This window comes from Procambarus clarkii, chromosome 18 (genome assembly GCF_040958095.1).
Source record: "Procambarus clarkii isolate CNS0578487 chromosome 18, FALCON_Pclarkii_2.0, whole genome shotgun sequence".
Taxonomy (NCBI): Eukaryota; Metazoa; Arthropoda; class Malacostraca; order Decapoda; family Cambaridae; genus Procambarus; species Procambarus clarkii.
The window spans coordinates 33,918,869-33,943,494 of record NC_091167.1 but is presented as its reverse complement, the minus strand read 5'-3'; the positions used below and the strand labels follow the sequence as shown (position 1 = coordinate 33,943,494).

The 24,626-nt window shown below is 43.5% G+C and overlaps 1 protein-coding gene and 1 non-coding gene across 4 annotated transcripts in view; one reads left to right on the top strand and one right to left on the bottom strand.

Moving 5' to 3' along the window:
- The window catches only part of LOC123754599 (galactosylgalactosylxylosylprotein 3-beta-glucuronosyltransferase P), a 117,293-nt gene that overhangs the window by 8,840 nt on the left and 83,827 nt on the right, over positions 1-24,626 (bottom strand). For all 3 annotated transcript variants that reach the window (XM_069326486.1, XM_069326487.1, XM_069326485.1), the window contains exons 2-3: positions 12,313-12,504; positions 959-1,215 (exon numbers count right to left, since the gene is read on the bottom strand). In XM_069326486.1, the coding sequence (XP_069182587.1) occupies positions 959-1,215; positions 12,313-12,502 (447 nt within the window). In that variant the 5' untranslated portion in view covers positions 12,503-12,504. The remainder of the gene's footprint in view (positions 1-958; positions 1,216-12,312; positions 12,505-24,626) is intronic.
- TRNAK-CUU (transfer RNA lysine (anticodon CUU)) lies at positions 23,132-23,204 on the top strand. The gene has a single exon. It is a non-coding gene; the product is annotated as a tRNA-Lys (tRNA).

The following is a 24,626-nucleotide window of genomic DNA, read 5'->3' as shown; positions in this document are numbered from 1 at the left end:
CTACAGCCATCTCTCAGCGTAACTTCACTTAACCGAGCGGTTGGTTTACCTTAATGATTTAATCTACTAGACAAACTTTCCTACACGCATTGCAGGACCCAACGTTTTTGTACTCAACCTGCTCTTGAATGTACAGTCCGAGACCGAAGGTATATATATGGGAAGATCCTAATTCCTCAGACCGAGTAAATTAGGAAGGTATATATATATATATATATATATATATATATATATATATATATACTAACCCATATATATATATATATATATATATATACTATATACTGTCTAACTGGCTCATAGATACCCAGCAATATATATATATATATATATATATATATATATATATATATATATATATATATATATATATATATATTGCTGGGTATCTATGAGCCAGTTAGACCTTTCACAACCCCGCTGGTGGGGACATTGATACGGACAATACTACACAGAAACTGATCCAAGTCAAATTAAAAACGAATTGATACTTTTCAGGAAGCTTCGAATTCTGGGTCGCTGGGATGGCAGTGTGGTACGATAACATGTGTATAACATTGTTATATGAAATATTTTTATTTACATGAGGACTACAATACTCCTTTATCGTTAATATACTGAATTACTTTTATTAAGATTACATTGGACTGTTTCTCTGGGGTGTGCAGAAACTTGTGTTGACTTTACTCAACATCGCACCTTAATTTTTCCTCGTCACAAAACCAAACAACTTCTTTGTTTTAAAAGCTGAATATTACAGAACAACCTTTACTTTCAAAACTATTGTATTTTGATTTACGTTAGACGGAATTTACCCCAAACAGTCAACATTAAACACCTTGTATATTATATATAACTAAATATGCGTTTGCACATCAGATGTAATATGATACAGATGCTAAAGATACTGTATAGTTGTACTAGTTAACATATATTGGACATATGTGGCCCCACATACCTGCTCAGGTCGTCGATATGTGGGCGTGATGACGTAGATCTTGGGCGTGGCGGGGCGGGGGACGCCCTGGTCGATGGTAAAAACTAACTTGTGGCTGGAGTTGACGCCGGGAGAGGAGGGGGCGTGGCTGGTCGGGGCGGTGGCCGGCTGTCCTGCCGGGGTCGCCGCCCCCGCCACAGTTGACGTTACGGCAGTTGTGTTGCCCAGGAAAGTGACATTGTATGGGCCAAGACCAGGAACCTTCAGCTTCTCGGACACTGCCGAGGAGAAAATATTGTAACCAATCAGTTTTGTAAATTGTAAACGGAAAACTAAAATCTATATAAAATCATTTGATATAGTGTATTTGCCGTTGTCTAAACCAGGACTTGATGAACTAGTTGACCATGAAAGCCGAATGAAACCAGGCATGAGGTTGAATTAGTTTAAAAAATACTGTCCCTTCATTTTTGTAGTGTGATGGTCCAGTGAGTGGTACAGCACTCAGCTTTGCATCACATGAGTCGAGGCTCAAGTTTCAGCCAAGGTGCTTGGAATTTTCAAGTATTTATAAAATAAAGGCTGTATTATATTTCCCCTGTGGAAATAAGACTTACCCAGGGAAATGTCCCATGTATTTCCCTGGGGACCATCCTCCGGGGTGGTCCCCAGAGGTTTGACGGAGGAGAGACCGACCAAGGTGAACAAATCCACAAGGGCAGTGACGAGGATTCGAACCTGCGTCTGGGTTTGTGCCTCGGAGAGGCTACGGGATCCAGTAAGTTCAGTTGAACTTCGGTTTCAACCCTTTTACCCTGTCGTAGCTCAGTCGATTAAGGCAGTGTTTGAGATGCTCCCAGACGCAGGTTCGAATCCTCGTCACTGCCCTTGTGGATTTGTTGGACCAAGGTGTCCCTGCACAACAGAGAGGGAGGGACATAACCACGGTAAGAGGCAAACGCCACACAATTTCGGGTACAAGAATAAAAATAGCAAATTAGCTTCCCGATAATTAACTAAGTTACAGACCCGCCGACGTCGGAATAAACTGCTTCCCGTCGTGTAGTTTTCAAAACGAATGAGCAAAGTTTCAATTGCATTTTCATAATGGGCAGGAAGTTTGCCAGTTTATTAACACAATAACTGAGGCAGGGAACACTGTGTCAGGAACAGTGAAACACGGGGTACTGTGGGGCTCGGGGTTCCCCTCACTGTACTAGCGTCAGTCAGCAGCTTTTGACGTCGGTGACACATAGGTTAAAGGAGTTGATTCGTCACTTTATTTGTATAGAGAAGACACCCAAGGTGTCTGATGAGCCAATATATTCCATAACTTACAGTTTATTCTCTCTCTCTCTCTCTCTCTCTCTCTCTCTCTCTCTCTCTCTCTCTCTCTCTCTCTCTCTCTCTCTTATGAATATATTTTTGACAGAGCTTGAGCTCCTCAGTCCCGGCTCTCATCCTTCAATCGATTGGTGAGTTTGTGTGTTTGTTGGGTTTGACACCTGTTCGCCACGATTATATTAAGGTTGTATTGATGTATCTGCTTACCACGGTGACGTGCAGATTGCATCATTGCAAGACTTTTCAAGTTATATAACCCGATGATTGCGTCAGCATCCGGTGACGACACGCGACACCGCTGCCACTCTCACTTCCCATCATGATGAGTCTGTCACCACTTCATCACCGCCTCCACCACCCCACCCCCCTTCTACCTAACCACCACCACCACCACCATCTTTGCCGCTACGACCACGACCACCATCACCACCACCTTTGCCGCTACGACCACCACCACCACTACCTTCTACCTGACCACCACCACCTTCTACCTGGCCACCACCACCTTCTACCTTGCCACAACCACCATCCTCAACTACCACCACCACCACCTTCCCCACTGGGAACTGCGTTATTGCATTACACAAAAAAGTTGTTGTTCGGAAGGCTGGGCGGGAAACTGATGCTCAACCCTTTCAAATACATCTAGGTAAGTACACACACACACACACACACACACACACACACACACACACACACGCACACGCACGCACACACACACACACACACACACACACACACACACACACACACACACGCACGCACAAAGCGACCTCTATATCCCCCCTCCCCTCCTGCTCTTCAGTCCAGAGAGTAATAATAACATAAATACATAAATATGAACATAAGTCTGCAGACAATGTGAGCTTTCAAACTCTTTCTTTCAACCTTTCAAAGGAATTACCTCCTATTCTCCTCTATTTTTCCTTCGTCTCTTCATCTGCTAAAAAAAAGTTTTTCACGTGTTATTTTTTCCCATCTTGCACACCTCACGTACCTCAAAATGTGTCTCACTGCGTATTGTATTTTGCACATATTTGTGTACAATATGTGTATTTTACACATATTATTAAGCTTCCTTGTGCTATGATTTAGCACAATAGTTATATTGTATTTATCCTTTTATGCAGGCATTAAGATAGTCACACACCCTAATTTTTGCTCATATTAACTGCTAAAAAACGTTTTTTTGTGTGTTTTTATCATACCCATCCATATTGGTTTAACATTTTTCCATATAAACAGGAGTGTATATTACATGTGTGTGCATACAGTCTCTCATACATGTACAGGTGACATGTGGCCCTCTGGGGTCCAGCTTGGCACTGAGCCACAGGGTGAGTCTGGCCTCAGGGAGGATCTAGCCTGGCGCTGAGCCACAGGGTGAGTCTGGCCCCAGGGAGGGTCCAGCTTGGCACTGAGCCACAGGGTGAGGCTGGCCCCAGTGAGGGTCCAGCCTGGCACTGAGCCACAGGGTGATGCTGGCCCCAGGGAGGGTCCAGCCTGGCACTGAGCCACAGGGTGAGGCTGGCCCCAGGGAGGGTCCAGCCTGGCACTGAGCCACAGGGTGAGGCTGGCCCCAGGGAGGGTCCAGCCTGGCACTGAGCCACAGGGTGATGCTGGCCCCAGGGAGGGTCCAGCCTGGCACTGAGCCACAGGGTGATGCTGGCCCCAGGGAGGGTCCAGCCTGGCACTGAGCCACAGGGTGATGCTGGCCCCAGGGAGGGTCCAGCCTGGCACTGAGCCACAGGGTGAGGCTGGCCCCAGGGTTGAGCCACAGGGTGAGGCTGGCCACAGGGGAGGGTCCAGCCTGAGAAGGAATGAATCACCCAACAGACATGCATCCTCCCTCTCCTGTGCCTCCAACACACCTCACTCATCTACATTTTTTACAGACGCCTGCGTGTACTCGCCTAGTTGTGCTTGCGGGGGTTGAGCTTCGGCTCCTTGGTCCCGCTTCTCAACTATCAATCAACTGTTACTACTGTTTTTTCCCCACACCACACACACACACACACACACACACACACACACACACACACACACACACACACACACACACACACACACACACACACCAGGAAGCAGCCGTGACAGCTAACTAACTCCCAGGTACCTATTTACTGCTAGGTAACAGGGGCATAGAGTGAAAGAAAATCTGCCCATTGTTTCTCGCCGGCGCCGGGAATCGAACCCGGGACCACAGGATCACGCGTCCAGCGTGCTGTCCAGTCACCCACTGGCCCCTATGTGTGTGTGTGTGTGTGTGTGTAAAAAAAAAATAATTAGTAACAGTTGAGAGGCGGGCCGAAAGAGCCAGAGCTCAACCCCCGCAAGCACAACTAGGTAAGTACACCTAGGAAGTACACACAAACAAGGAACAACTACACAGCAGTGAAAATCCAGGCAGAGAGAATCTCCGAGTTAGTTTATTCTATAAACTCATAAAACGCAAGTTACATGCAAAAGAATAAAATTCGAAGATAAAAAAAATGGAGAACAGATTCACAGAGAACGAAATATGGAATTTGCCTCACTTCTCTCACTCAACTGCTCCTTCTCCCCCCTTCCACGCTCCCTCTCTCCCTCCCTCCCTATCTCTCCTTCCTTCCCTCCCTCCCTCCCTGCAGGAGAAGTAACTTCACGGTCAGTAAGTATCCCTCACCAGTGTGTGGCATGATAAGTGCAGCTCTTGCCTCAAAACTGTCATGTGAGCTGAACTTTCGGCCAAAACGGTTCTGTTACATTTTTCCTTTATTGTCTTCCATTGTTTAACAACATGCATCATTAGTGTTCTTATTACAATTCTCATAATAATAATTACAATTAATTATCATCACGTAACTTCAAATATATTACAAATAATTCTTCAAAAATCTAATTCAACAATCTTCTTATTCAAAAAACTTCTCAAACAGTCCCCATGGCGTAGTGGTAAGACGCTCGCATGGCGATTCGCGAGCTCTTTGTCATGGGTTCGTATCCTGGCCGGGTAAGTATTTACTGGGCGTCAATTCTTAACTGTAGCCTCTGTTTAACCTAACAGTAAAATAGGTACTTTATTGTTAAACGATTTGGCGGGGTCGTATTCCGCATAGCATTGGATTAAGGACTTGCCCAAAACGATATGTACAAGAATGTAAGAACTATTGTATAAATAAATAAATAAATAAATAAATAAATAAATAAATAAAAACATTGTATATTGTATACAGTATACATTGTATATTGTATATTGAGAAAGGAAGGTTACATCCGATTTTTTTAATACACTTACGCATATATTGGTTATTTCCTTTACCTTCAATATTATTGTTATTATTACTATAAACAGCATTGTTTCAAAATATTCACTAATGTTACGAAAACAAAAATAAATCCACAAATAAATAATTATTATATGAACAAAATATGCAATTCCTCCCGCTCGTGTCAGAGGCTCGTCCCATTCCAGACATTCCTGTTGTCAGAGGCTCGTCCCATTCCAGACATTCCTGTTGTCAGCGGCTCGTCCCATTCCAGACATTCCTGTTGTCAGAGGCTCGTCCCATTCCAGACATTCCTGTTGTCAGAGGCTCGTCCCATTCCAGACATTCCTGTTGTCAGAGGCTCGTCCCATTCCAGATATTCCTGTTGCTAGAACCTCGTCCCATTCCAGATATTCCTGTTGCCAGAGGCTCGTCCCAATCCAGACATTCCCGTTGCCAGAACCTCGTCCCATTCCAGACATTCCCGTTGCCAGAGGCTCGTCCCATTCCAGACATTTCTGTTGCCAGAGGCTCGTCCCATTCCAGACATTCCCGTTGCCAGAGACTCGTCCCATTCCAGACATTCCCGTTCCCAGAGGCTCGTCCCATTCCAGACATTCCCGTTGCCAGAGGCTCGTCCCATTCCAGACATTCCCGTTGCCAGAGGCTCGTCCCATTCCAGACATTCCCGTTGCCAGAACCTCGTCCCATTCCAGACATTCCCGTTGCCAGAGGCTCGTCCCATTCCAGACATTTCTGTTGCCAGAGGCTCGTCCCATTCCAGACATTCCCGTTGCCAGAACCTCGTCCCATTCCAGACATTCCCGTTGCCAGAGGCTCGTCCCATTCCAGACATTTCTGTTGCCAGAGGCTCGTCCCATTCCAGACATTCCCGTTGCCAGAACCTCGTCCCATTCCAGACATTCCCGTTGCCAGAGGCTCGTCCCATTCCAGACATTCCCCACCACCAGAGACTCATTCCACATTCCTCCAGGTCACTATAGGGCCGGAGACTCACTAAGGGAGGGAAGAGATAATCTCCGTAAGCACTTTGTACCATAATAAACCTGATGCCCACATCCTCCACACTCCTGTAATACAGATGTGTTATCCTTTTACTCTCGTGATTGAGTAGAACTCTTCCCTCTCTGTGTGTGTCCCACCCAGCTTCCCACCTAATTGTCTTTACGGAAGGTGAGTTTCATCTCTTGGATCCCGTCTGTCAACATTCAGTCTACTGGTGTACTGGTGCCAGACCATATTTTATATATATATAATATATATATATATATATATAATATATATATATATATATATATATATATATATATATATATATATATATATATATATATATTACTTTTTATTTTCCTTTCCACCCTTAGTAGTCTTCACGGTCAAGAAAGGAGATGCTAATGCCAGACTTAAGAGTTTAAGAGCTTTCCATTTGTCTGCTGGCTGAGAAAGAGAGCCAAGCATTATCCACTCCTCCATCTCTGGCACATCCCTCACCATCTTCCAAATGGAAGGCACGTGGAGGATGCTGCATCTTCCCCCACGGTTCACCCAGCATCACCCTCCCACTGTCTGCCTCGTGTCTGCAGCACCTTTCTTGTACAAGGGAAACGTTCCTTCCGAAGAGAGGGCAATTTCCCGCGGTTCCTGGTACTATAATCCTCCTCCAGATGTTACATCTCTTCCCAGGCATCAGAGTTACCTGGCACGGGAGCGGGGCTATAAGTCCACTACGGGCTCACCATAGCCGGTGCTGCTTGCAACGTTTTGTTCCGAGTACCTAAATTTAAAACAACAACAAAATTTTCCCAGGTACTGTTGCCTCTTCTGCTGCTTTTTCTTGACGATGGGCCATGCTTCGCCTCCTTCCAAGACCAAGTAAATTTGACAGCTGAACACAAATAAGGAGAAAATAAAAGAAGATAAAGAAGGAGGAGAAGGAGGAGGAGGAGGAGGAGAAGGAGGAGGAGGAGAAGGAGGAGGAGGAGGAGGAAGAAGAGGAGGAGGAGGAGAAAAGAAGATGATTGCTTCTCGCAGGAAAGTAGCCACCATTGTGACGATGATTCTCCAGCACGTTATGGAAGGGTCTTGGGCGGCCCATTACCGCTCTTATTCACTCACTCCTTCATTCACTCTTCCTCATTCTCCCATATTCTCACCCCTCACTCGATCTTCCTTACACTCTCTCACTCGCTCTCTTGTAACCCACTTAATTATACCACACTGATTCCTAACTTGATATTAAATTACCACCCGTCGCTTCCTGTCACTAACTCTCACCTTCAATCACTTATTCTCCCTTCATTCGCTCTCTTCCCGATCATTCGTTTTCCTTTTTCTCATTACATTTTTGCTAACTCCTTCTTTGTTCTCTCTTAAGCTCTTTCCTCACAGTCTACCTCACTCTCTCCCAACGTTCTCCTGTATTCTCGCTGCAAGAAGTGCCGAATAAACCAGGTTGTAGTGGATATGTGTGTGTGTGTCTGCTGGACACTCAAACAACAGTCTGTTCGACCCAGCTACCACAAGCCAAGCCTGGCCTCCAGGCGGGCCTTGGGGAGTATAATAACTCCCAGAACTCACTTCAGGAGTATTTCTCTCACACTCCATATGTTCTCCATCACAATTCCTCTGTTTATCTACATTCTTGTAGCTGAGATTATCTCTCACATACTCTCACACCTTCTCTAAGAACCCTACTCTCATATTTGTTCACTGAGGCCCCGTTTCCTTGCACGCCTTCTGTTCCTGCACTCTCCCTTCCTCCTCCTTTCGTGTTTACATAATGTGATTTGTCCTTTACTCTGCTTCTGGTTCTGCTCTTATGTACATGTGGGCAGGCGCCATGCTGCCTTGTCACATCTCTCTCTCTCTCTCTCTCTCTCTCTCTCTCTCTCTCTCTCTCTCTCTCTCCTCTCTCTCTCTCTCTCTCTCTCCCTCTCTCTCTCTCTCTCTCTCTCTCTCTCTCTCTCTCTCTCTCTCTCTCTCTCTCTCTCTCTCCTCTCTCTCTCTCTCTCTCTTCCTCTCTCTCTCTCTCTCTCTCTCTCTCTCTCTCTCTCTCTCTCTCTCTCTCTCTCTCTCTCTCTCTCTCTCTCTCTCTCTCTCTCTCTCTCTCTCTCTCTCTCTCTCTCTCTCTCTCTCCCTCTCTCTCTCTCTCTCTCTCCCTCTCTCCCTCTCTCTCTCTCTCTCTCTCTCTCTCTCTCTCTCTCTCTCCCTCATGCTTGTGTGTGTGCATGTTTTGTTGTAATGGCTCTGGGGAATTGTGGGTTCGAGTCTGCACACTTACTTGGAGAGTCGAAGGAGCGATGGTCTCGCTTCTTGCAGAGTCGGAGTTCGATTACCAATGATCCAAGTATGTATGTGTGCGTATTTACCACACACACACACATCAGAAGCATCAGGTGAAAGAAACTACCCATTTGTTTCTGCCATGACTGGGAATCGAATCCGGGCTTAGACTACGACCCATGAGTGCTGTTCGCTCGCCTCGGCTGCGAGGCATATGTGTACTCACCTAGTTGTGTTTGCGGGGGTTGAGCTCTGGCTCTTTGGTCCCGTTTCTCAACCGTCAATCAACAGGTGTACAGATTCCTGAGCCTATCGGGCTCTGTCATATCTACACTTGAAACTGTGTATGGAGTCAGCCTCCACCACATCACCCCCTAATGCATTCCATTTGTCAACCACTCTGACACTAAAAAAGTTCTTTCTAATATCTCTGTGGCTCATTTGGGCACTCAGTTTCCACATGTGTGTGTGTGTGTGTGTGTGTGTGTGTGTGTGTGTGTGTGTGTGTGTGTGTGTGTGTGTGTGTGTGTGTGTGTGTCTTGGCAGTATCCACACAACACTTGGTGCCACCTGGAGTCAACGGTGTAATTAGCAGCAGCGCTAACTGGTTGTTATGAAGGAAGTTTGAACAACGTCAATTTGCTTAAAAGGTTCCGTCAAGTGATTATGTAATACTGTCGTGAACGGTCGTGTGAGACGGCAGCTGGGGCAATGTGGTGTTGGGGTCACCTGGATAGTTCACTGTTCTCGTTTGGGCACACATAACCAAGAATATGTAAACACAGGTAGTGAACAGAATATTGAGTACAGATATATTGTTTTCTGTTATTGCACATAATGAATATTTAGGAATATGCACGTGCACAAACAAGCACACACACACACACACACACACACACACACACACACACACACACACACACACACACACACACACACCAAACATACCAACATACCAGGCTCACGGAGGGGGGGGGGAGCAGGTGGTTGAGTGTACAGCGCTCGGGATTCGTAATCCTAGGGTCCGGGATCGATCTCCGGCGATGGCGCAAACAAATGGGCAGTTTCTTTCACCCTGATGCTCACTGCTCACCTAGCAGTGAATAGGTACCTGGGGAGTTAGACAGGTGCTACTGGCTGCTTCCTGGGTGTGTGTGTGTGTGTGAAAAAAAAGAGTTGATTGGCAGTTGAGAGGCGGGCCTAAAGAGCCAGAGCTCAACCCCCGCGAGCACAACTAGGTGAATACACACACACAAACACACACATTTCCTCTCCGCACACATATATCTATTGTCTTAACGCCATCCTTCATAAGTTCAAACAAATCTGTTCCAGCAATGCTTCTTTTCCATTTTTTAATTACCATCTTCCAGTTTCAACCTGGAATCAGTTGGCGATCAAATCATTCGGCCGTATATTCAGTTTCCAGTACCGAGAACTTATCTATTACCGACGAGACTTTCACATAAAAACTCTCAAAATGTTTTATCGACTTCTCTCTATATACGCTGAACTACGCTTTGCTTTTCCAATATATCTCACATTTCACTTGTAAGCAAAATGTTCCTCATGCAAAAAGTGTATAATTTAATTGTATAGGTGTGTGTGTGTGTATAAGTATTGGTTTAGAAACAGAATCAGAATTATGTTTAGAAACACAATCAGAATTATGTTTAGAAACACAATCAGAATTATGTTTAGAAACATAATCGGAAACACTCCGATTACGTTTCTAAGCATAATGGGTTTCTCCTCAGACATACACAGTGGTACGAACCCCGCGAGTCAGCGTGATAATGTACACGCTAGAGGAGAATAGGCTACCAAAAAGGCCACGAGGAAATAGTCAACAAAGAATATAATGGAGGCTTCTTGGTTATGGCTTGTTTTACAGCCGTGTTTTTAAGCTCTGTTTTACAGCCGTGTTTTTAAGCTCTGTTTTACAGCCGTGTTTTTTAAGATATATTTTACAGTCGTGTTTTTAAGATTTGTTTTACAATCGTGCTTTAAAGATTTGTTTTACAGCCGTGTTTTTAAGATTGTTTTACAGCTGTGTTTTTAAGCTTGTTTTACAGCTGTGTTTTTAAGCTCTGTTTTACAGCCGTGTTTTTAAGCTCTGTTTTACAGCCGTGTTTTTTAAGATATATTTTACAGTCGTGTTTTTAAGATTTGTTTTACAATCGTGCTTTAAAGATTTGTTTTACAATCGTGGTTTTAAGATTTATTTTACAGCCGTGTTTTTAAGCTTGTTTTACAGCTGTGTTTTTAAGCTTGTTTTACAGCTGTGTTTTTAAGCTCTGTTTTACAGCCGTGGTTTTAAGCTTTGTTTTACACTCACGTTTTTAAGTTTTGTTTAACAGCCGTGATTTCAATGGCTGAACAGCCTTCCTGTCTGTCTTCACGCAGCAGCCAACGTAGCTGTAGACTCGCAACCGAATGGTCCCGGGTTCGATTCCTGGACAGGACGACGAGACGTTTTGTCACATCCTCTTTTTACACCTGATGCCGCTGTTCACCTAGCGGTGAATAAACACCCGGATGGCTAGGAAACTGTGGTGGATGGCCTCTTAAGGAATGTCTGTATAGCTGTCCTAGCAATTATTGATTTTTGCATCTGATGCCTCAGTTCATCTAGCAGTAAATAGTTATCCTGGAGCTAGCCAACTGTTGTGGGTCGCATCCTGAAGCAGACCAGTAACTGGCAGTAGAACTTCGGTTTTAACTCTTTTAACCATGTCGTAGCTCAGTCGATTAAGGCAGCGTCTGGGATGCTCCCGGACGCAGGTTCGAATCCTCGTGACGGCCCTTGTGGATTTGTTCAGTAACTGGCCGTCCTTGGGGGTGGGGGGCGGGGACTGCAATAGGCCAAACAGCCTTCCTATCTGCGATAATGAAGAGTGAAATACCGTCGAAATTAATATAAAAAAGTTATAATAAAGAGGATATACTAATACTTAAACAAGTTCCGACTCACTCGATGACTATTATGAGTACTTTAAGCACACAGTGGCACGCGGGTCGAGCAAGGGAGGAGGCGAGACCGCTAAATATATTATAAATATTGATTAAAAGTAAGGACATTATGAGGCGAAAACTCAAAGCCAGTACGACTGTTTATCGTTTGGAAGAGATATGAGGATAATGAGCTGGGATATGAGGACAAGGAGCTGGGATATGAGGACAAGGAGCTGGGATATGAGGACGGGGTAAACGAATGGTTCCCAACCGCCTGCACCTCCGGGAATCAGAGGTTGACCCTGCAAGAAGCGAGACCGTCGCTCCACCAATCAATATAAACGATTAAACCCAATAAAACAAGCATTGATAATAAACTTCTTTAGATTTACAATTCCGGTGAAATTTTGCTGAAGTTTTTCATGTTAATCGACGCTTAAGGGGCTAATTACGGGCACCAAAAACCACGATGAAAAACCGTCGTTTATCTAAATTAACACAAATACACACCACTATAATACCAACCTGGGAAGCTGGTGTCTGTATGATGGCCCTGGGGAAGACTGGGCCCGCCCTCGGGGATGCCACGGGCGTGGGCTTGGAAGTGAATGTGGGCGGGGGTCTTGACCCCCACCTGCTGCTCCGACCAGAGCAGCACTACCAGCAGGCCGCTCACCACGCTCACGCCCACCACCGTCCGGAACAGCGCCACCATACCTGCAGAAGCACGTAATGATTACCAAGGAAGTTGAAGGATAGAGAGACGTGGGGGAGGGAGATGGAAGGTATAGGAGGGGTGACGGATGACCCCGAGAGGGGGGGGGGAAAAAAACCCATATCCCGAGACCTTTTGGGCTATAATAAGTTTGTCTACTGAAGAACAGTACTCACACAGCCCCGCTCCTGTGCCAGGTAAGTCCACTACTGGCTCACCATAGCCCGTGCTAAATGCCCCGCTCCTGTGCCAGGTAAGTTACGGACTCACCATAGCCCGTGCTACTTGGAACTTGTTTCGAGAAGCTGAATCTATAACAACAACAACAACATTACTAACAAGCTTTAAAGAAGCAGTAGACTCTCTCTTCCCTGCCTTAGGGACGGAGAAAAAGATTTTTGTTTCGTTATGAATCCCAGTAAAGTGTACAGAATTGCCCACACTGGAACCCACAAAGGTATGTGGGATGAATATGTGGCATGAAAAGTTCTTAACAAGTAGAAAAAAGTGAATTTCATAAATAAAAAGTGCACAAGAGAGCAAATCAAACGTTAACGCGATGAGATTAATGGGTGTGTGAAGAGATCACTTACGCAGAAAAAACAGAGCGCAGGTAGAAATTGGTAGAAATATTAACGGGAAATAAACTAGAAAACATAAAGCTCCTTTAAACAGCACTACAACAGGGAGACTGATGGTGGACGGGGAAATGGAAATATTAAAGATGATGGGAGAGAGACGGATGGTGAGGAGATTAGAAGACGTAGCCGGATATTAGAAGACGTAAGCGGAGATTAGAAGACGAAGGCGTTGATTAGAAGACGTAGGCGTTGATTAGAAGACGTAGGCGGAGATTAGAAGACGAAGGCAGAGATTAGAAGACGTAGGCGGAGATTAGAAGACGAAGGCGTTGATTAGAAGACGTAGGCGTTGATTAGAAGACGTAGGCGGAGATTAGAAGACGAAGGCAGAGATTAGAAGACGTAGGCGGAGATTAGAAGACGTAGGCGTTGATTAGAAGACGTAGGCGTTGATTAGAAGACGCAGGCGGAGATTAGAAGACGAAGGCAGAGATTAGAAGACGTAGGCGGAGATTAGAAGACGTAGGCGGAGATTAGAAGACGTAGGCGGAGATTAGAAGACGTAGGTGGAGATTAGAAGACGTAGGCAGAGATTAGAAGACGAAGGCGGAGATTAGAAGTCTTACAGTCTCCGTGGTGTAGTGGTAAGACACTCGCCTGGCGTTCCGCGAGCGCTATGTCATGGGTTCGTATCCTGGCCGGGGAGGATTTACTGGACGCAAATCCTTAACTGTAGCCTCTGTTTAACTCAACAGTAAAATGTGTACTTGGTTGTAACAACGATTCTTCGCGGCGGGGATCGTATTCCAGGGACCTGCCCGAAACGCTACGCCTACTAGTGGCTGTACAAGAATGTAACAACTCTTGTATATATCTCAAAAAAGAAGAAAAAAAAGAAGACGTAGGCGGAGATTAGAAGACGAAGTTGGAGAGAATACTTTGAATGTCTCATGGGTGGACGTGATGAAGAAAGTGTTCATGTTAACATGATACGTTAAGTGACGAGAGAAGAGCGGAAGATCGTATGTCGGCTGATATATCTACGGAAGAGTGGAGTATCCCGGTGAAAGTGGGCCACTAGATAATGATAACATTCATATATGTATAAATTAATAAGTTACGACGTGATAAAGACCAAGACGGACCGAAACGTTGCCATTAAGGGTCCAGGACGGACCGAAACGTTGCCATTAAGGGTCCAGGACGGACCGAAACGTTGCCATTAAGGGTCCAGGACGGACAGAAACGTTGCCACTAAGGGTCCAGGACGGACCGAAACGTTACGACTAAGGGTCCAGGACGGACAGAAACGTTGCCACTAAGGGTCCAGGACGGACCGAAACGTTACCACTAAGGGTCCAGGACGGACAGAAACGTTACCACTAAGGGTCCAGGACGGACCGAAACGTTACCACTAAGGGTCCAGGACGGACAGAAACGTTACCACTAAGGGTCCAGGACGGACCGAAACGTTACCACTAAGGGTCCAGGACGGACAGAAACGTTGCCACTAAGGGTCCAGGACGGACCGAAACGTCGCCACCCTCCTTTCTGTTCATGTGAGTTGGGTTCTGTGTTTCGAGCCACGTTATTGCGCCTCCAAACACACAATAAAGTGTGGAAAATAATCTATATAACATCAGAGTTATTCTATGCTTTTGTATAGATTATTTTCCTCACTTTAATACCAGTGTTGAGTTGTCTGTGCGTGTATATCGTCACCAATCAATTTGTTCTTCAAATTAATCTGTGATTAGGTTTACATTTGTTCAGGAGTTCGCAAGTTTAGATTAAATTCCTTCAAGGTTTGTACTTAGTTGGAGCTGCAGCAAAGTAAGAGTTTCTTACAGTGACACGAAGCACTTTGCCAATCTGATAATCATGAAGCCTCATCTTGCACGTCAACTGGACTGGACTCGAGGCATGATAAATTCTGGATAGTCCTTGTGATTCAGGACATATGAATCTTCCTCATGACAGCCAGTTATTCGTGTTTACTTTAAGATAATAAGAGGCTTATTTTTTTGTGTGTGTGGGCAATAAGAAACGATAAATGACTCGTGACTGTGCTTATTAGATTTGATGGTACTTAACGAGAATACTCTTATAAATTGTCATTCCACACTTTCGTGGAAATAAATATTCCAATCTTGGTGAATGGAGAATACTGTTATTGAGTGTGATATATTTTAAGTGTTATTGTCTGCCACACGAATATATGGTCAATAATGTAGACTTGGAGCGTTTTCAATCATTTGATTTAATGTCCGGTTATATTGGCCTGGGGAGTTATTAATCTGACGTATGTGTGATAGATATTGATAAATTATATATAAATAGTTCAACCCACACATGAAAAGAAAGGAAAGTGTTGACGTTTCGAATCGCCTCGGACCTTTATCAGTTTCAACTCGATTTGACAAGGGTCCAGAATTGTCAGAAATGTCCCCACAAAGCTTCCATGTCATATGTGTGGGTTGGGTTATTAGTTTTCAGGCACGTGATTGTGACTTATTCTCTACAGGTTATATATATAAATATTATATATATTTATATATATATATATAACCTGTATATAATCCTGGCAGGGTCAAAGAGTTCTTAGTGATTATATATATATATATATATATATATATATATATATATATATATATATATATATATATATATATATATATATATATATATGTCGTACCTAGTAGCCAGAACTCACTTCTCAGCCTACTATGCATGGCCCGATTTGCCTAATAAGCCTAGTTTTCATGAATTAATGTTTTTTCGACTACCTAACCTAACGTTTTCGGCTACCTAACCTAACCTAACCTATAAAGATAGGTTAGGTTAGGTTAGGTAGGGTTGGTTAGGTTCGGTCATATATCTACGTTAATTTTAACTCCAATAAAAAAAAATTGACCTCATACATAATGAAATGGGTAGCGTTATCATTTCATAAGAAAAAAATTAGAGAAAATATATTAATTCAGTAAAACTTGGCTTATTAGGCAAATCGGGCCTTGCATAGTAGGCTGAGAAGTGAGTTCTGGCTACTAGGTACGACATTATATATATATATATATATATATATATATATATATATATATATATATATATATATATATTAAATATGACCGAAAAAGTAAGATTAATAATTCTAACACGAATTTTCTCAATCTTTCGTACATTTATTTTCACTGTTGGAGGTAAATTAAAAATCAATTCTCCAAAATTCATTTTTATTTCTAGTCTGACGCGACACGAGCGCGTTTCGTAAAACTTATTACATTTTCAAAGACTTTAGTTTACAAATACACAACTGAACTTTGTAAACTAAAGTCTTTGAAAATGTAATAAGTTTTACGAAACGCGCTCGTGTCGCGTCAGACTAGAAATAAAAATGAATTTTGGAGAATTGATTTTTAATTTACCTCCAACAGTGAAAAGAAATGTACGAAAGATTGAGAAAATTCGTGTTAGAATTATTAATCTTACTTTTTCGGTCATATTTAATAATATATGTCTACAGGAAAGACTGCTACCAAAATATACTAATATATATATATATATTAGTATAGTGTGTGTATATATATATATATATATACACACACACACACACACAAACATATATATATATATATATATATATATATATATATATATATATATATATATATATATATATATAAATATATATATATATATATATATATATATATATATATATATATATATATATATACATATATATATATATATGTTTGTGTGTGTGTGTGTGTGTGTGTGTGTGTGTGTGTGTGGTAAATCACGAAAATTAACACGTGATGAAAAATGTGACAGTGTCAGACCACGAAGGAAGGAAGACCACGAAATTCCTGTTTCATAATTGAAACAGGAATTTCCGTAAGTACTTTCGTATTTAATAATACATCGTCAAAAGGATCCTTCTGACGATGTATCATTAAATACGAAAGTACTTAAGGAAATTCTTGTTTAAATTCTTCCTTCGTGGTCTGACACTGTCACATTTTTCATCACATGTTAATTTTCGTGATTTACCACACACACACATTTATATATATATATATATATATATATATATATATATATATATATATATATATATATATATATATATATATATATATATATATATATATATAACGGACCGATGCAGCATAGCAGCTCTTTGTTGGTAGAATTACACAAATGTAGAGAAAGAGAGAGAGAGAGAGAGAGAGAGAGAGAGAGAGAGAGAGAGAGAGAGAGAGAGAGAGAGAGAGAGAGAGAGAGAGAGAGAGAGAGGAGCGGGTTGAAGGATGAAGGACAGAGCATTATCCTAAGAGAAGCAGTGTCGGTCGAGGAGAATAAAATGATGCAAACACAATTTAAATTTCTTGTTAGCTGGGAGCGCCAGCATGTGATCCCTGGGTCCATTTATCTGTGTCCCCGCTGGGAGGGACGGGAAGATTATGGGAGGGTGGTCGAGGGAAAGAAAGAAGAGGCTTCCATCTCGGGGAAACCCCCCACGCGGGATGGAAAATCTGCTCCGCCGTAAATAACCAGAATCTCATTAGCGATCCTAATTCATTTTCTGATGAATAAGATGAATCTTAAATGTAAGGCTATTATGGAATACGTATGAGTCTAAATCATACCTTCACTCACATCAGCAAGTCACTACACGAATCATGTGTATTTTTGTATATTATTGAACCATACATTATCATTGTATTGTTGAGTCATATGATGAATGAACTCACTGATGAATTATACTGAGTCATATCTATTACCGTTGTGTTACTGCGTTACAGTTATCATTGCTGTGTGTGAAGCTATACACCAATAGTACATATGGTTCATCTCAAAAATAATACATATGTTCTGGAGCACCACCAAACAAACAGAAACAAGTGTAGCAGGAGGGAGACCACCAAACAAACAGAAACAAGTGTAGCAGGAGGGAGACCACCAAACAAACAGAAACAAGTGTAGCAGGAGGGAGACCACCAAACAAACAGAAACAAGTGTAGCAGGAGGGAGACCACCAAACAAACACAAACAAGTGTAGCAGGAGGGAGACCACCAAACAAACACAAACAAGTGTAGCAGGAGGGAGACCACCAAACAAACACAAACAAGTGTAGCAGGAGGGAGACCACCAAACAAACACAAACAAGTGTAGCAGGAGGGAGACCACCAAACAAACTCAAACAAGTGTAGCAGGAGGGAGACCACCAAACAAACTCAAACAAGTGTAGCAGGAGGGAGACCACCAAACAAACTCAAACAAGTGTAGCAGGAGGGAGAGACCACCAAACAAACTCAAACAAGTGTAGCAGGAGGCAACACCTCTAGATATAATAAGCAAGCCGTACGATACAACTAAGACGTTGTATCGACGCAGTTGATACAACGCAGACGCAGCCAAACGTCTGTGATGTTGTTGACGCAGACGTTTGGCTGCGTCTGGAGATGCAGCCAAAGAAGTAATATAGTGGAGAAAGATGGGCTTGTGAAGGGGCGGTCCATATACAGCTCTGGAGGAGACTCGAGGTCAAATCTAATTTGGAGCCAGAGCAATTTACCATCACAGACGGAACGTGTGATTAAAGGAATCTCAAAATATATTGATGTTGTAGATGTTGTACAGAAACAGAAAGCCAAGCAGAACACGGAGGTACAAAGATTTTTTAAGTTTAGTGAAAAATTACAAAAAGCGAAATTTCATTATGAAAGGTGAATTAAAAGTATTAACGAGAGAGAGAGAGAGAGAGGGTATATAATTATCAATTATTTATTATCATCTGGGATATAATTGCTTACAATTATCAGTAATAGGTATCTACAATGAGTACTAATTTAATGATGCATGATGCATCATCATTACACTCAACATCTAATACCCTTTTCAGAATCAATGTCTTTAATGAATTATTCATTCATTAACATGCTGTACCTGGTACCTTAACCACTAGAACACACGACTGTACAAAAATCTTGGTAGTCGTGAGACTATTTATCCAAGATCCGACAGCGCTCGGGTTTCAACTTGTGCAAAGATGTTCTTTGATCACCAGTCTCCGTGGTGTAGTAGTAAGACACTCGCCTGGCGTTCCGCGAGCGCTTTGTCATGGGTTCGTATCCAGGCCGGGGAGGATTTACTGGGCGCAAATCCTTAACTGTAGCCTCTGTTTAACTCAACAGCAAAATGTGTACTTGGTTGTAACAACGATTCTTCGCGGCAGGGATCGTATTCCAGGGACCTGCCCGAAACGCTACGCGTACTAGTGGCTGTACAAGAATGTAACAACTCTTGTATATATCTCTCTCTCTCAAAAAAAAAAGTTTCATCGAACAGGCTTAGGTATCAAAAGGCCTATTTTCCTCCATCCTCCTCCCCTTGTACATTGAAAGTACGAGAACGTGAAGTATCCACGGAAAAATGTTGAAGAATTTTGGTCGGATCGAACACTCGACCACAGATTCCCAGGTTGTTAATGTGTGTGTGCAAAAGCAGTTCAGGGACGAGGGTTCGATCTTATTGTACTGACTTCATATTTTTTTCAATGGCAACATTTTTGTAGTGGTTAAATGACTCACTCCACGCATATGAAATGAAAGAGGTAATGTTCCGGTTCGTTTGGACCCTGAGTGGCGACGTTTCAGTCCGTCCTGGGCCCCTGAGTGGCGACGTTTCAGTCCGTCCTGGGCCCCTGAGTGGCGACGTTTCAGCCCGTCCTGGACCCTGAGTGGCGACGTTTCAGCCCGTCCTGGACCCTGAGTGGCGACGTTTCAGCCCGTCCTGGGCTCCTGAGTGGCGACGTTTCAGCCCGTCCTGGGCCCCTGAGTGGCGACGTTTCAGCCCGTCTTGGACCCTGAGTGGCGACGTTTCAGCCCGTCCCGGGCCCCTGAGTGGCGACGTTTCAGCCCGTCTTGGGCCCCTGAGTGACGACGTTTCAGCCCGTCCTGGACCCTGAGTGGCGACGTTTCAGCCCGTCCTGGATCCTGAGTGACAACGTTTCAGCCCATCATGGACCGGCAACGTCAAGGTCAGGACAGACCGAAGCATCGTCACTTTTCTTTAATATGTACAGGTTGGGGGTCCCGGTTTCCAGCCACGTTGTTGGGACTTATTCTCTGCATATTTGATCTAATGTTGAGTTATAAGGACCGCCACTAGACCGCTACAAGGTTATAATTCCAGTAATATTATTTTGGATTACTCATTATCTAAGGCATTAACATCCCAGTTTGTTAAATCTGTCCTATAATACCACTTTTTAAAAGAGATATGAGAGTCTTCTAAAAATATGGTAGGTCTTATCGCTAATATAAAATAGTTTGACCAATGGGGATATTACAGAGTCATAGGGAAGCTTCTGTTTATTATTAGTCCTCACAATACACTACTTGTTTCTGAATCTCATATGTCGTTCATCTACTAGAAGCGAAATGTAGATACTGTGCAAGGATTTCAGGTAATTTATCCAATGGTAATAAGATAGGTTGCCATATCATACAGAGTGAGCTTAGATTTATCTCTAAATGGCTCAATTTTACTACAATCCAAGATATAGTGTTCGAGTGTGTGTCCCTGTCTTTGTCCACACACTTTACACTTTACTTCATCTCAATTAGTTCGTATAGCTGCCACTAGAGGGACAGAAGCCCAAGGTTTGCACACGCCATTACTCCGCCTTAAGGTACAGGTGCAATTATCTTGAAGGCTGTAAGCATAGAAACTACGAAATATGACTCTGTAGAAAGCAAATATACGCGGTACGAAGCAGGTTTGAAATTACATTTATTTTTTATTTTGTAGATATTAACAATCAGCTAACTTTTATACAAATACAATATACTTAGCTATAGAAACTGCCTTTATGCAGCATACACGTTGGATATTTAAAGCAGTTCTCCTAAATTCTTCCCGAGGTATCGTTTAGAAAGTAGTAAAATGAAAGTATAAAATCACAATGAATCGTCTAGCAGGAAAAAAATATAACTAACAAAATTACAGGTGCAATTTCATCGGAGACAGGAACACATTCTCTGGCGTTATAGGGAATGGCTTGAACAGATCTGTCGTAATGCAGTTTATTCGTTGTTGCAGCCTCGTACAGGACTGCATTTTACTCTGTGTTGCAGCGTCGTGCAGAGACGAAGATTACCCATAAACGAAATATTGCATCCGAGAATGGCCACCTGGGGCTCACACTGCTAATTTCATTTGGAAGCCTCGTCTTATGACCTGACGTAAGTGTTGTATATTGCCAGACAGGGGCGAATCTTAGCTCTCAAGATGTCGTCTGGAAACGAAGCGGAGGATTATATAAACAAGGCAAAACTGCAATTGGTACCCCCCCCCCCACTAGGGATACCTAACCCAGCAAGATATCCCCCACTAGGGATACCTAACCCAGCAAGATATCCCCCACTAGGGATACCTAACCCAGCAAGATATCCCCCACTAGGGATACCTAATCCAGCAAGATATCCCCCACTAGGGATACCTAACCCAGCAAGATATCCCAACCAGGGATATATAATCCAGCAAGGTATCCCCACCAGGCATATCTAACCCAGCAGAATGTCTCAAACAGGATATCCCAACATGGATATCTATCATCAAATATGATGACCCATCAAATTATCCTCAGCATGGATACCTTGCTGGGCTAGGTATTCTTGTAGGATAAACCAAGTCCAGCATGGTGTTCCTAGCCTAGCTAATCCACTAAGGGCGCAGGAAAACTCCCCGGCAACACAACCATGACTACAAGAGCCTTAGTCCTGGTCAAATGTGATTGAAACCCATCACAGAGCAATGTAATGCTGGCATTACACCACTGAATACAGCAACCTGCTCTCGCAATCTAGCTAAATACACCACTTCTGGAAATTGAAATCCGGTGGGAGCCCTCAGCATTGGGTATTTTTGCCCGTATCTTGCCTGGTAGCGATTGTATTAGGAAAATGTACCATCGAGAGATAGTGCCCATCAGTGTCTATGAGAAATAGTTCCCATCAATATATTCGAGAGTGTTCCCTTCAGTATATCCGAGGCGCTCTGCTGTGAATAGTGGCGACAGAATGCGAAATAAACAAAATAAATGCAGGTGAGTTTTCATTAAACAGAAACATTAATCATCAAGCATTAGATAATCTACAACGCTTTAAATATCAACGATTTTATTTTAAATCAAACACCGAAAAACAATTACAATTTCTATCTTCGACATGACTGGGAGGCCACAGTCAACACACAGTCCGTAGCGCTGAACTTGGCTAAACACATCTCTTCCCAAACACTTAGGATTGCTGTCAAAATGTTTGGGTATAAAGTACTATTGAATCCAGCCATCGTTCGCTCTTCTTCCAAATCTGGTCGGCCTCCTAAAACCATTACTGGTCTCCTAAAACCATTCTGGTCTCCTAAAACCATTCTGGTCTCCTAAAACCATTCTGGTCTCCTGAAACAATTCTGGTCTCCTAAAACCGTACTGGTCTCCTAAAACCATTCTGGTCTCAGATACATAGTCTTCTGAGGATGTTCCACAACCCGTTTTCCCATTTCCCCCTCCGTATTTTGAAAGATATGGAAGTCAGTGACGGTACTTAAGACCTCATGCGTGTAACTTTTCTTGAAAATGCAAACAACGTTTGTAGTCTTCCAGGTTCCCGAAGCTCCTAACTGGTTCATGGCACGTCGGAGAACACACTAAGAGGGTTACAGAGTATCTTCGCTCCGTTCTTCAGTTTTCTCTGCGAAGTCTAGACTGGTCTAGACTTTGCTTACATATGTTTCTTCTTCCACCTTCTCCTCAGTGGTTACTATATCATGTATGATGGGTCCCATAATGGTATACTCAGTAGGGGCTATACCGAGCACTCCGCCTCTACCATGCTGGTGACGACCCGGGCAGAGATATGTATGTTGGGGGTATAGCTTGTTCAGTAGCCTCATGCTGGCAACGACTGCCAATCGGCAGTTTCGTGTTGGGAACGACATGTGCTCAGTTGCCCCGAGCTGGCAACGACTCCCAAACAGGCCCGGCTAGCTCAGTCGGTAGAGCACGAGACTCTTAATCTCGGGGTCGTGGGTTCGAGCCCCACGTTGGGCGGTGTGTTTTTCATGAGAAAACTGGATGGTTTTCTTCAAGGAGTGCCGGACCAACCGAGCTGTGGTAGATATGTGAGTTTGAGGGCCTCCTAGCAACAGCCTGGTGGAACAAGCTCTCACAAGTCAGGCCTCGGGGAGTAGAACTCCCACAACCGCATCAAGCAGGTATCAAGCAATCAGGCCGTGTTGGTAACAACCCGTGCTGGCAACGAGTCCCAATCAGAAGTTCCGTGTTGATAACGACCCGTGCTCAGGAGCCTCGTGTTGTTAACGTCCCGGCTGCTGTGCGTGGTTGGGTATATTTACGAACGTCAACTGAACTTTCCCCCTTTGTCTGACTCGCCAACCGGCGCTCGTGTCGCCGTGAGAGGCCCCTATACCTGCTGAACTTCGGGGGAGGAGGACCTCAATCACTCGTGTACTCGTTCTTATTTATGGGTTCGCTTCGCACCGGGAATAGGGCCGTAAAGAAAATGTGGTGCCGTAAATTATGAATGGTTCCCTCTAGCAGGATTTTAGTTAAATTATCTTTTGTGAGTTGAGTAGGGCAAATATGAAATTTATTAAGAAGAAAATTCATCAAATCATCATTTATCTAACTTCAGTGCTGGACCTAAATAACCTAAATATACGTGAAACATTTTAATGTATTTATTTCGTCGGGTTCGTTCTCGAAGCACAATCAAAATTCAAAATTTCAATTTCAAATTTGTATTCATGTAAAAACTATAAACATAGAAGATGAGTTACAAACATATTGTTGGATTTTATAGAGAGAGCAAGTGCATACAATACCTAAAGCCACTAATACACATACCTAAAGCCACTAATACACATAGCGTTTCGGGCAAATCGAGAATTCCCCCCCCCCCCGGTACTACAGTCCAAGAGAAGGGAACTATCAGGGGAAAGCGCCAAGCCATTACAATTATATAACACTGGGAAAGGGGTAAGGATAAGGATTTGGGATGGGACGGGGAGTTCGGGGGGAGGTGGAATGGTGCCCAACCACTTGGACGGTCGGGGACCGAACGCCGACCTGCACGTAGCGAGACCGTCGCTCTACCGTTCCAGCCCAAGTGGTTGGGCAGGTGGAGGCGGAAACAAATGGGCAAACGTTTCTTTCATCCTGATGCACCTGTTCACCTAGCAATAACTAGGTACATGGGAGTTGTACAGCTGCTACGGGCTGCTTCCTGGGAGTAGGTTACAAAAAGAAGGCCTGGTCGAGGACTGGGCCGCGGGGGACGCTAAGCCCCGAAATCATCTCAAGATAACCTCAAGATAACTATAAACATTATACCCAACTATAAATATACGCAACAATAAACACAACAAAATATTACCCAACAAATTGAATATCCCCGAGAAAGTTGTACAGAGCGGCGTCCATCCGGCCTCGCCACTCACTAAGTCCAGCCTC